General features: G+C 54.0%; 1 protein-coding gene across 1 annotated transcript in view; it reads right to left on the bottom strand.

Moving 5' to 3' along the window:
* The window catches only part of SCN4A (sodium voltage-gated channel alpha subunit 4), a 70,461-nt gene that overhangs the window by 42,332 nt on the left and 15,635 nt on the right, over window positions 1-12,494 (bottom strand). Inside the window, exons 7-11 of the mRNA XM_029075282.1 lie at window positions 7,624-7,687; window positions 6,521-6,662; window positions 5,513-5,725; window positions 3,125-3,205; window positions 2,779-2,839 (exon numbers count right to left, since the gene is read on the bottom strand). Of these exons, the coding sequence (XP_028931115.1) occupies window positions 2,779-2,839; window positions 3,125-3,205; window positions 5,513-5,725; window positions 6,521-6,662; window positions 7,624-7,687 (561 nt within the window). The remainder of the gene's footprint in view (window positions 1-2,778; window positions 2,840-3,124; window positions 3,206-5,512; window positions 5,726-6,520; window positions 6,663-7,623; window positions 7,688-12,494) is intronic.

Genomic DNA, 12,494 nt, shown 5'->3' with positions numbered 1-12,494 from the left:
GATCAAGATTCTTTGTGTGAGCAGTACGGTCGTGGTCCTTTGTGACTACAGTGTGGTCGTGGTTCTTTGTATGAGCAGTGTGGTCATGGTTCTTTGTGTAAGCAGTGTGGCCTCGGAGCCCTCCAGAGTCCTGTGGCTAGGGAAACTAGTCTCCAGCTCCCCTGCAAGCTGGCTGTCAATCAACCCACCAATCCATCTTTCCCCTTCCCAAGAAATCAGCTGAACTTCTCATCTTCCCTCCTAAACTCAATCCTCCTGCCAAGTCCCCCATCTCAGCTGATTAGGAGCACCACGACCCTCCCCATCCCAGAAGCCTGACATCTTGATGTCATCCTCGACTCTTCCACCGTCTTTCTACTCTTACATTCATTCAACTGTCAAATCCTGCCAGTCCTTTCTAAATCACTTTTCCCAGGTCTGCCCCTTCCTCTCCACTCAGCCACTTCCCTGATCCACATCTAGTCAGATGTGTAGCGTATCGGCCTCATCACTGATCTCCCTGCTTCCGGCATCTTCTCCCTCCATTGCTTCCTGGAATATCTTCCTGAAGTGTTCATTGCTCATCCAACATCTCTCCACTTTTCACAAACCTCCAGTGGCTTCTCTCACCTCCTCCAGGCTGTCCATCAGCTCTGTCCATCTTACATATCTGCTCTCTTCACCCACAACTGCCAAGCTTGCTCTCACCTTCTAACTCTACCTCACTCTGGATTCTCCCATCTCCGTCATCTCGCTCAGTCTATTCCCCCAGCCCCAAACTCTCTACTCAACCAAATGCACCAAACCTCAGTTCTCCCCTCCTTCAAAGTGCTCCTAAGATCCCATCTCTTCCGGGAAACCTTCCCAATTAATTCCCAACATCCCAGCTGCATCAACACAACCCTACCCTTAGCACTGTGTATATTAGTTTATATAGACATAAAATTGTTCAGCTATTTCATCTTAATACATTTGATCCGGCATTGGTCTTTTCAGCCACTCATGCTGAAAAGGTGAAGTTCACCATCAGTGGTGTCTTCCTGAATATGGACAACCATATACATGTATATAAATGTTCATGTGTATAGTACAGCTGTAATATCTGTGCCACTTTCTGTTAAATCCTTGGTCTTTCTCCTGCTTCCATGATCTGTATATCATTTAATAATATAATTTTTATTAAATTATTATTATTTTGGTACTTGTTAAGCACTTACTATGTGTCAAGCATTGTTCTAAGTGCCGGGGGGGGGGAGATACAAGTTAATCAGGTTAGACACAGTCCCTGTCCCAGATGGGGCTCACTGTCTTAACTCCCATTTTGCAGATGAGGCAACTGAGGCCCAGAGAACTTAAGTGACTTGCCAAGGTCACACGGGAGACATATGGTGGAATCGGTATTAGAACTCAGGTCCTTCTGACCCCCAAGCTCGTGTTCTATCCACTAAGCCATGCTGCTTCTCTATAATTGTGTTATTTGATAATCGCTTACTATGTGCCAAGCACTATACTAAACGCTGGGATGGATACAAGTAAATCGGGTTGGAGACAGCCCCTGTCCCACATGGGGCACACAGTCTCAAGGTCACACAGCAGACAAGTGGCAGAGCCAGGATTAGAACCCATGACCTTCTGACTTTCAGGTCCATGCTCTATTCACTATGCCATGCTGCTCCCCTTTCTGTCTGCTTTCCCCACTAGACTGTGACCTCCTTGAGGGCAGGCTGCCTTGCTTCTGTTCTCTTCACAATGCTCAGCAGAGTGTGCTGCATTCAGGAGTTCCTCACTAAATACCACTGATTGATGATTGACTGACTGGTTGGTTGGCTGGTTGCTTGGCACTGTTCATTCCCCTGCCCCCGGACCCTGCAACCCCTCCCTATGATAAGACCAGGGCACCTGAGGGTGATTCGTGGCTTTGAAAAACTTTCTCTACCTGTTGGGCTCCAGAAGGAGTCAGCCCCTATCCTGGTCTGTCCCCTGTCCCTGCCCCTTGCCCCAGCCCTGCCCCAGCTCAGAGTGCTGCTAGGGTGGGGCGGGGGGTCTGCGCTGGGAGCCGACTGCAGGACCCGGACCCTCTGCTTCAGTTGGGGGCCTTGGGGGCAGCTGGGTCCCAGGCATCCCTCGTCCCAAGTTCAGGCTCCAGCCTGGGCCTTGTTCCTCTCTTTCCTCCCAGTGGAGCTTGGCCAAGGCCCAGGGGCCTGGAGGCCGGGACCAGCTCCAGTTTCAGGATGTGTCGGCTGGTGGTTTGAACTCAGTCCTGATCTTGGGAAGCCTCTCCCGCCCTCCAGCCCCCCCGCCCAGACCCCGCCCTCTGCCAGCCTGAAATCCTAGGCCCCAACTGGCATAGGCTGAGACCAGCCTGGGTGCCTGTGCTGGGACTGGAGAGGGATATGAGGCTGTTTCTGCTGGGAGCCACTGGGAACTAGGTCCACGTGCCCACAGGGAGAGAGACCGGAGGCTTTCCTGCCGCAACCCAGCTGAATTCTCTTCTCCAGTGCTCCCGGCCCGCGGCCTGCCCCCCGCCCTCTCACCCCCTCGGCGGGGCAGCAGGGTGACTATATTTGCCGCAGCTGTTTCTCAGGGCTGAGATTAAATTACCGGTGTCCCAAAGGCCAGGAGCCCGAGCCACCCAGTCCCCCAGAGCTGTCGCCGGGGGAGCTGGCCGAGCCTGGGACAGGCAGGGTGTGGGGCTCAACAGGGGGCTGGCGAAAGGGCCTGGGCTCCAGCACGTGGGCACCTGCCCAGTACTGGCGACGGCAGTGGCCACCGCAGCAGCCCGACCATCGTGACTGGTACCTTCCATGGCGTCAGAGATGCCGCTGTCGGTGCTGTTGCTCTGCTTCTGGGCACCAGGCGCCTCTGCAGGGCTCTGGGAGCTCAGGGGGAGCTGGTCCTGTCTCTCAGAAGCCTTTGGCTGCAGGGATAGATCAGGTATGAGGAGGCTCTCAGAGGACTGCAGAACAGAGACCAATAGAGCAGGAGCCCTCGCAGGCTGGGGCCCGGTGGGGAAAGGGATGGAGACCAGGGCGGGGCGAGGGGCCAGGACCCAGAGCAGCCCCCAACCCCAGCTCTCAGATCCCAGTCGCTGCATAGACACCAGATTCCCGTTGTCAGGGAGGAGCTGGAGACCCCCAGGACACACCTCCTGTTCCAGCCCCCCATTGCAGTCTTTCCTCTGGGCCGGATCTCCATCTCCATTCTCCAGGGTGGCCTCGGCACCCAGCTTCTTCCCCACAGCGCTGCTGCCCAGGGAGCTGCCCTTGGACCCGTGGATCTGGTTCTGTGAGGAGAACAGCGGGAGGGGAGAGGGCCCCCAGTCAGATCCTGGCCCTATCCCATCTCCTGGCCAGGATCCCAGCCCCCACTTCTTTATGGTATTTGTTAAGTGCTTACTATGTGCCAGGCACTGTTCTAAGCACTGAGATAGATACAAACTAATCATGTTGGACATAGCCCCTGTCCCACAGGGGGCTCATAGTCTTAATTCCCATTTTATAGATCAAGTAACTGAGACACAGAGAAGTTAAGTGACTTGTCCAAGGTCCCACAGCAGACAAGAGGAGGAACCAGGATTAGAACCCAGGGCTTCCTGACTCCCAGGCCTGTGGTCTATCCACTAGGTCATGCTACCCCTTCCCTCTGACCAGCCCTCAGTCCATCCTGGAGCTGGAAAGGGGGGAATGGTGCACGCAGACTGTGGCCAAAGGGCCTCTTTCTCAAGATGTCTTGGGGTTGTCGGGCCATGGCTGTGGGCCTGTCAGCCTGGGCTGCTGATATTCGAGGACCGAACGCCACCCCTTATTCCCAGATTGCTCCCCATGCTGAGCTGGTAGGAAGGGCGACTTCTAACCTACTGAGTTTCCCTTACACAACCCCCAACCCACACTGGCCAGGGAGGATGTGGGGCGTGGGGAGGAAGTGTCACATCTCTCAGCCCATGGCAGGCCCCAGGAGGGCAGAACAGGATAGGGCAGAGAAAAGGACAGGAGCTGTTGGACATGAGATTAGAAAAAGAGAAAAATATTTCAAGGTACAAACCACAACTCAGTCCAGCCACCCAGCCCCGGTAATCCAGATTTGGTAGTCCAGCCCCAGCTACCCAGTCCTGGTGATTCAGCCACAGTGGCCCAGTCCCAGCAGCCCAGTTCTGGTGGCCCAGCTCCAGCTTCCCAGCCCCAGTGGTCCAACCCCAGCCACCCAGTCTCAGTGGCCCAGCCTCAGATGCCCAGACCCAGCTGTTCCAGCCCCAGCTTGCCAGAGTTGTCCAGTGCCAGCCCCAAGGAGTCTGGAGCTGGACCACTGGGACTAGGTGTTTGGGGCTGGATGATTGAGAATGGACTACTAGGGCTGAGCAGCTGGAGCTTGGTGCTGCGTAGTTCCAGTCATCCAGCGCCAGCCACCCAGCCCCATTGGTCCAGCCCCAACCGCCTAATCCCAGTGATCCAGTCTCAGCCACCCAGTCCCAGTGGCCCAACTCTAGCTGCCCAGGCCCAGTGGTTCAGCCACAGCCACCCAGCCAGGGTAGTCCAGCCCCAGTGGTGCAGCCTCGTTTGTGCAATCCCAGTGGTGCAGCCATCCACCCCCAGTGGTCCACCCCAGCCACCCAGTCGCAGTGGTACAGCCCAGTTGCCCAGTCCTGGTGGTCCAGCTCCAACCACCCAGCCCCAGTGGTTCAGTCCTAGTTGCCCTGGTGGTCCAGCCCCAGCTGCCCAGTCCCAGTGGTCCAGATCCAGCTACTCAGACTGAGTTGGTCCAGCCCCAGCCACCCTGCACTGGCCAGTACCAGCTTCCCAGTCCCAACTGTCCAGCCCCAGTGATCTAGCTCCAGTCTCCCAGTCCCAGTGGTCCAGCCCCAGCTGCCCAGCCCCAATGGTTCAACTCCAGCCTCCCAGTCCCAGCCTCCCAGTCCCAGCCCAGCCCCAGTCAGCCATCCCCGGTAGTCCAGCCCTGGAGGTTCAGCCCCAGCCCCCAAGTTCCAGTTGTCCAGGCCAGCTGCCCAATCCAAGTAGAGCAACCCCAGCTGCCCAGTCCCAGTGTTCCAGCCCCAGCCACGCATCCCCAGTTGGTCCAGCCCCAACCACCCAGTCCCACTGGACCAGCCCCAGCCACCCAGATCCAGTTGGTCCAGCCCCATCTTCCTTGTCCCAGTGGTCCATCCCCAGCCATCCAGACTCACTAGGCCAAATCCAGGGATCCAGTCCCAGCCTTCTAGTCCTAGTGGTCCAGCCCCAGCCACCCAGTCCCAGTGGTCCAGCCCCCTCTGCCCAGCCCCACCACCAAGCCCCAGTAGTCCAGCCTCAGTGATACAGCTCCAGTCACCCAGTCCCAGTGGTCCAGCCCCCCTCCACCCAGCCCTGGTGGTCCAAGCCCAGTGCCCCAGTCCCAGTGGTCCACAAACCGAGCTTGTAGCCCTGCACAGGGCAGGGTTTGTGGAATGGGATGCACTCAGGGAGCCTGCAAGTACAGAGGAGTGGGCAGTCCAGGCAGATCGGGGGTTGGGCCAATGCTTGTTCCCACTACAGTAACTCACTGATTTCTCCTGCTCCTCCTGGTGTTTTTTTAGCTGGGCCAGGAGCTGCTGATATTCCTTCTCCTTCTCCTGCTCCTCCAGCAGGGTGGCGTCATTCTGCTCCGCATAGGCCATGGCCACCACGGCCAGGATCAGATTGATGAGGTAGAAGGAGCCAAGGAAGATGATGACCACGAAGAACAGCATGTAGGTTTTCCCAGCGGCTCGCAGGGTCTGGAGAGCAGGAGAGTTTCAGAACCTCCCCCGCCGGTACTCCCTGATGCCCCCTCCATGCTCCCTGTGGTGTTTTCCACAGACACCTTACAGTCTTTCCCACATCCCCACCACAGTGATCCCCATGGCCCCCATGTTTCCTACAGCCCCCATCCAACTCCTTTCAGACCCCTCAGTGCTCCCTACAACCCCCAGTGCTCCCTGCAGCCCCCCATGGTGCTCCCTCAGGGCCTGCTCAACACCCTGGTCCAGGTAGTGGTAGGAGCCCTCCCTAGTTCTCTCTAGATACTGGAGGCAGGGCTGGCTGAGGTGGGACAGAGCCCACATAGGGGAGCAGAAGTTGAGGGTGAGCAGCTGGCAGACAGGGGAACATAGTGCAGAGAAGAGGATCTTGGGTCTGGAGAGCCAAAGAGGTGGGAAACTGGCAGTGAGGTGGGTAGAGGGTCAGAGGGAGAGGGCGGGTTGTGGGTCACAGGGTAGGATCTGCAAAGCCTCAGTTCCGGGGCTGGAGAGCAGGAGGCCTGAGATTGGGGACCAAGGGCAAGGAACAGTGAGTGTCCAGTTCTAGAAAATGTCCAGCCAGTAGTGGTCTATGGCTCCAGGCCCTTATCCATTGACTAGTCCAGCTGGGAGCAGCTGGGTGTTGGGGAGAAAATCCTCTAGAGGCTCTGAGCAGCACACCCCTCCTCCTTGGCAGTCTGGAGGGCTAGAGGGCCAGCAGGCTGGGAGTGTTTGAAGCCACAGCTGGCCCCACCAATCCCAGAGAAGCAGGGGATTGTGGGAGCCCAAATGTACCAGCTGGAAGAGGTTCTCCCAGTAGTCCTGCGTCATCAGGCGGAAGAGCGCCAGGAAGGCCCAGCTGAAGGTGTCGTAGCTGGTGTAGCCGTAGTTGGGGTTCCTCCCCGCCTTCATGCACAGATATCCCTCTGGGCAGTGCCTGGTGGCAGAGGGGAGAGTCGAGGTGGGGTGGGCGGCCGGAGGAGGAAGGGGGAAGGTTGGGGAGTGGAGGTCGGAGGGGAGAGGACTGGGTTAGGGCAAGGAATGTGTCTTCTGGCTCTGTTGATTGTATTCTCCCAAACCCTTAATACAGTGCTCTGCATACAGTAAGCCCTCAATAAGTACCACTGATTGATTGGTTAGGCCCAGGAAAGCAGAGACATTGGCAGAAGGAAGGGCAGCCTGCCGGGGCATGAGTGGGAAGGGGTGAGAAACCTGGGATGAGAGCAAGAGGTCAGGAGGAGAAGAGGCAAGGAAGGGAAGAGGGGAGTAGGAGGGAAGAAGAGAAGAGGAAGGAAGGTCAGCCAGAGAGGAGCAGTATCTGCAGTGGGTGTGGTCTCAGATTTCAGGGTGGGATTGGGAGTGGGGATCACCTCTCTCTTGCTGACCCACCACAAAGTGGGGCCGTTGGGGAATACAGTGAGCCCTCGACACCTTGTGGCCCCCATGTTGTGACTATGTTGAGCAGTGTGAACACCGTGGATACCATATGGACAGGAGGGCACCTTGTGGGCTCTGAGTGGGCACTGTGTGAGCACTGTATGAACACCATGGGTACCACATGAGCACTGAGGGAACCACCTGGGCCCTGAATGAGCACTGGAACCTCCAGGTGATTACAGTGTGAACAATGGTTAGCACATGGGGACACCATGTGGGCACCATCGGCTGGGTAGTGAGAGCGATGTGTGGACCTTGTTTGGAACCTGTGTGGGTACCACTCACCCCTCCACCAGGACACCACTCACCCCCTCCCCCAGACACCACTCACCCCTCCACCAGGGTACCACTCACCCCCTCCACCAGGACACCACTCACCCCCTCCACTGGAATATCACTCATTCCCTCTACCAGGGCACCACTTATATACCTTCCCCTGGGGCACCACTCACACCACTTACCCAGCATCGCTACTGTTTCCGCAGAGCAAGGCATCATTGGATCCCTCCAGAAAGTAGAAGTTTCCTGGGGATCAAAAGGCAAACATTCATTCATTCATTCATTCATTCAATCATATTTATTAATAATGTTGGTATTTGTTAAGCGCTTACTATGTGCCGAGCACTGTTTTATTGACAGAGAACTATACTAAGCGCTTGAGAGAGTATGATACAACAGTAAACAGACACATTGCCTCCCCACAACGAGCTTGCAGTCCGGAGGTGGGGGAGATCGACACTAATATAAATAAATAAATTACAGATATGTACGTAAGGGCTGTGGGGCTGGGAGGGGGGGATGAGCAAAGGGAGAAAGGGCGACATAGAGGGAAGTGAGAGTCTAGGAAAGGGGGGCTTAGTCAGGGAAGGAATCCAGGGAGAAGGCTCTGTGGCCAAGGAGATTGGAGGTTGGGTGGAGAGGAGGGCAGTCTTGGGGACTTCAATAAACTTAGACGTTCTTGATGACCCTTCAGCCACCCACTTCCTCTTACTCCTCAACTCCACTGACCTCCTGCCCCACCCCACTCGGACACTTGGACACACACTCAATATCATCCCCGGTCACTGAAAACTCTCAAATCTTAGCAGCTCTGAAGTCCCATTCTTCAACAACAACCTCCTCACCTGCCTTCTCTCCCTCACACCCCCATCCTGTAAATCTGTCTTCTTCAACCCCTTCTACTTAACCCTATTTGATCTGGTCTCCAAACTCAACCTTCCATCTCTTGATGTAGAAACTCACACACTGAACACCACCCTCTCCACTGAACTCAGTGCCTTCCCTCCTCTCTTCCTCAGTCATTCTTGTACCTCCAACCCCCACAACCCTGGACCACCTCCACGGTATGCTCCTTCCACTTTAGTACTCAAGCAGCAGAGTGGGCTGACAGAAATCCAGACCCCTTCCATCATAAATTTATCTATATCTGCTTTAACTCTGCCCTCTCCTTCTCCCAGCAGCAATACTAATCTTTTCTTACTGACTTCAGTATTCATTACCTGAACCAGCTATTTCAGATTTCTAACTCCTTCTTTAAACCCGCTATGCTCTATCAACTAGGCCATGCTGCTTCTCTACCACACCATGCTGCTTCTCTGGACATATGTGCTGTTGGGCTGAGGTTGGGGTGAATATCTAGGGCTTAAAGGGTACAGATCCAACTAGAGAAGAAGAGAGAGAGAAAGGAGGGGACATAAGTGGGAAGGACTCTTGGAGGATTTGTGTTTTGCATATAGTAAGCACTCAATACATACCATTGATTGATTGATTGATTGTGAATTGAATAAGACTTCAAAGGTGGGGAGAGTGTTGGTCTGTCAGATATGAAGGGAGAAGTAATTCTAGGCTGGGGGAGGATTTGAGCAAGGGGTCAGCAGCAAGAAAGACAAGATTGAGGCACAGTGAGTTGGTTGGAGTTAGGGGAGCAAAGTGTGTTAGTTGGATTGTAGCAGGAACTCAACGCAGTAAAGTAGGAGAGGGAGAGTTGATTGAAGGATTTAAAGCCAATATTGCAGTTTCTGTTTGATGAGGAAATGGATGAATAACCACTGGAGGTTCTTGAGGAGTGGGGAGATGTGGGCTGGACATTTTTTTTTGAAAAATCCTCTGGGCAACAAAGTGAAGTATAGACTGTAGTCAGGAGATACGGGAGGCAGAGAAGTCACTGTGGAGGCTGAAGCAGTGGTCAAGCTTGGATCACTGTGATAGTGGTTTGGAGGGAGATGTTTCTAAAAAGATGTTTTGGTGTAAGCTCTTTGTGTGCAGGGAATGTGTCTGTCAATTTGGTCATACAGTACTTTCCCCAGTATTTAGTACAGTACTCTGCACCCAGTAAATACCATTGATTGTCAGGTCAAATATGCGGGTTAAATAAGAGAGAAAAATCAAAGATAATGCCAAAATGACAAGCTTGTGAGACAGGGCAGATAGCGGTGTTGTCTACAGTGCTGGGAAGGATGAGGGAGGGCAGAGTTTGGGTGGGAAGAGAAGGAGTTCTGCTTTGGACATGTTAGGTTTGAGGTGTCAGTGGGACACCTGATTAGACTGTAAGCTCGTCATAGGGTAGGGACTGTCTCTATCTGTTGCTAATTTGTACATTTCAAGGGCTTAGTACAGTGCTCTGCACATAGTAAGTGCTCAATAAATACTATTGAATGAATGAATCGTGGCTCAGTGGAAAGAGCACGGGCTTTGGAGTCAGATGTCATGAGTTCGAATCCCAGCTCTGCCACTTATCAGCTGTGTGACTGTGGGCAAGTCACTTCACTTCTCTGTGCCTCAGCTATCTCATTTGTAAAATGGGGATTAACACTGTGAGCCCCACGTGGGACAGCTTGATTCCCCTGTGTCTACCCCAGTGCTTAGAACAGTGCTCTGCACAAAGTAAGCGCTTAACAAATACAAACATTATTATTAATGAATGAATGAACATCTGAGTAGAGATTTTGTCAATAAAGTAACCAGTGAGGTGCAAGAGAAGGAGGAAAGCAGGGGAGTCATTCCCTTGTTCCCCTCCCTGAAGTATAAACTGAACCAAACAGAGAGAAGAATTGGGGAGGAATAGAGGGGCAGTTTGGGAAGAAGGAAAGCCTTGGCCATCTTGAGGAGAGAAGTTAGCTCTGGTCCTGGGAGAGCAGAACACAGGCAGCTCATACTATGAATCCTAAAGGCACAGGGAGGGCTCAGAGTGCAGCAGCCAGGAGTCCGGAGGAGTGAGGATCCTGCCCGAGAGAGAGTGGAACATGAGTCTCGGGTTGCCTGCAGGGAAATACAGAGAGTCTAGGTGGGAACGGTATTAGATCCAGGGAAATGTGGCTTACACCTGATTTTTCTTTGATGGTTACCTTATTAAGAATATATTAAGTATTGTAATGATCCCAGATCTTGGTATCTGCCTGTTGTGGAGCTGAGGGAGAAGTCCCAGATGCTGGAGAGACCTATGACCTGGAGAGCAGTGGGTGGGGGTACTTTGTCCACAGACCTCTAACCCCAGGAAGGGGGTGGTAGGCCAGTCCCCAGTGACCTCTATCCCTCAGAGAGACACCTTCAGCCATAGAGTGGTGGAAACAAGAGGGGTGCAAGGACTTGGGGAACAGTGAGTAGGACGCCTTTTAGAGTGAGCAGGGCTGAAACCCCTCAGTAACATCACATCAGGTCATTAGGGGCAAAAGATGAGGAGGGAGGGAAGACGGGGATTTGAGGAGGGAATTGGATGCTTACCCAGCCCCTCAGCCCTTATGTATAGGTCCTTACACTCTGCTGCTTCCCATAGCTGTCTCCCCCGATTAGACTGTAACCCCGTCAAAGAGCAGGGACTGTCTCTATCTGTTACCGATTTGTACATTCCAAGCACTTAGTACAGTGCTCTGCACATAGTAAGCGCTCAATAAATACTATTGAATGAATGAATAGCTGCAATTTATTTTAATATCTGTCTCCCCTACTAGGCTGTAAGCTCTTTGAAGGCAGGCATCATGTCTACCAACTTTATTGTTCTATTCCAAATGCTTACTACAGTGTTCTGTATGTACTCCATAAATGCCGATGATTGATCGATAGTGTGCGAATGGATCTGTTTATGTGGGCAGGTGAATGGCTAGGTGACAACAATAATAATAATAATAATGTTGGTATTTGTTAAGCGCTGGCCCAGCGGGCTTCTTATCCACTCCTCCACTGGCCTACTGGCCTGCCTCACCCACTTCCCCACCAGCCTTCTCATCCTCTCTCCCTCTGGCTTGCTGGCCTGCTGGTCTGCTTGCCCACTCTCCCACTGGCTAACTGGCCTGCTCATCCACTCTCCTGCTGGCCAGCTCACCCAATCTCCCACTGGCCCACTGGCTGCTCATTCACTCTCCTGCTGGCCCCCCGGCCTGCTTGCCTGCTCTCTCATCAGCCCATTGGCCTGCTCATCCACTCTCCCACGGGTCAGCTCATCCACTCTCCCAGTTTCCTGCTGGCCTGCTCTCCTGCTTACCCATCTGTGCTGTGGAATCAGTGGAGGGTTTGGGCACACTGTTCCAAGCTAAACAAGTGGTCCTTTCCCTCACCGGACCTCGGCCCCAGGGGGTCGGTGGGTATCTTGAGGGGGACACAGTGACAGGGAGAAAGGGAGCGGTCTTTTTGCAGGTCTGTGAGGATGGGGTGGGAGTTCAGTTTGAGAGAGGTACTTGACCCAGACCAGAAGAGGAAGCAGACAGAGCCTCTGCCCAGCCCAGGCATCCGACCACTGCCCCCGTGAAGATCCAGGCTGATTTGGGGACAGGCTCAGGGCCAGGCTCAGGATGGGCCAACCAGGTCACAAAGGGGATGGGAGTCTTGGGGAGCCATGTGGGCCAGCTGGGCCCCAGCACGGTCAGAACCCCCCCCCCCCCCACTCCCAAGCCTTGTTCTCCCCAGCTGCCCAGAGAGAAAACAGACTAAAATAGCCGGGGGAAGGAGGAGGAGGGAAGAATTGGAGTGGCTTGGGAGTGTGTGTGTGTGTGTGTGTGTGTGTGTGTGTGTGTGTGTGTGTGTGGTCACATTTCTGAAGAGTTTGTCGAGCTGCGCATCTGTGGGAACCTAGCTATGTCTGATGTCCGGGAGAGTGCCTGGGGGCCTGGGTGTGGGCTTGTGGGGGGTCAGGTGAGTCCGGTAACCAATGGGGATCTAGGGAGCTGTATGTCTGCCTGTGGTAGACTTCTGTACCTGTCTCCTGAGGTTTCTCTGCGGGGATTTGGGTGGGGGTCTTATTAACCTTTCATTCATTCATTCAATAGTATTTATTGAGCGCTTACTATGTGCAGAGCACTGTACTAAGCGCTTGGAATGAACAAGTCGGCAACAGATAGAG

Source organism: Ornithorhynchus anatinus, chromosome 11, assembly GCF_004115215.2.
Source record: "Ornithorhynchus anatinus isolate Pmale09 chromosome 11, mOrnAna1.pri.v4, whole genome shotgun sequence".
NCBI lineage: Eukaryota > Metazoa > Chordata > Mammalia > Monotremata > Ornithorhynchidae > Ornithorhynchus > Ornithorhynchus anatinus.
This window is presented reverse-complemented; position numbering and strand designations above follow the sequence as displayed.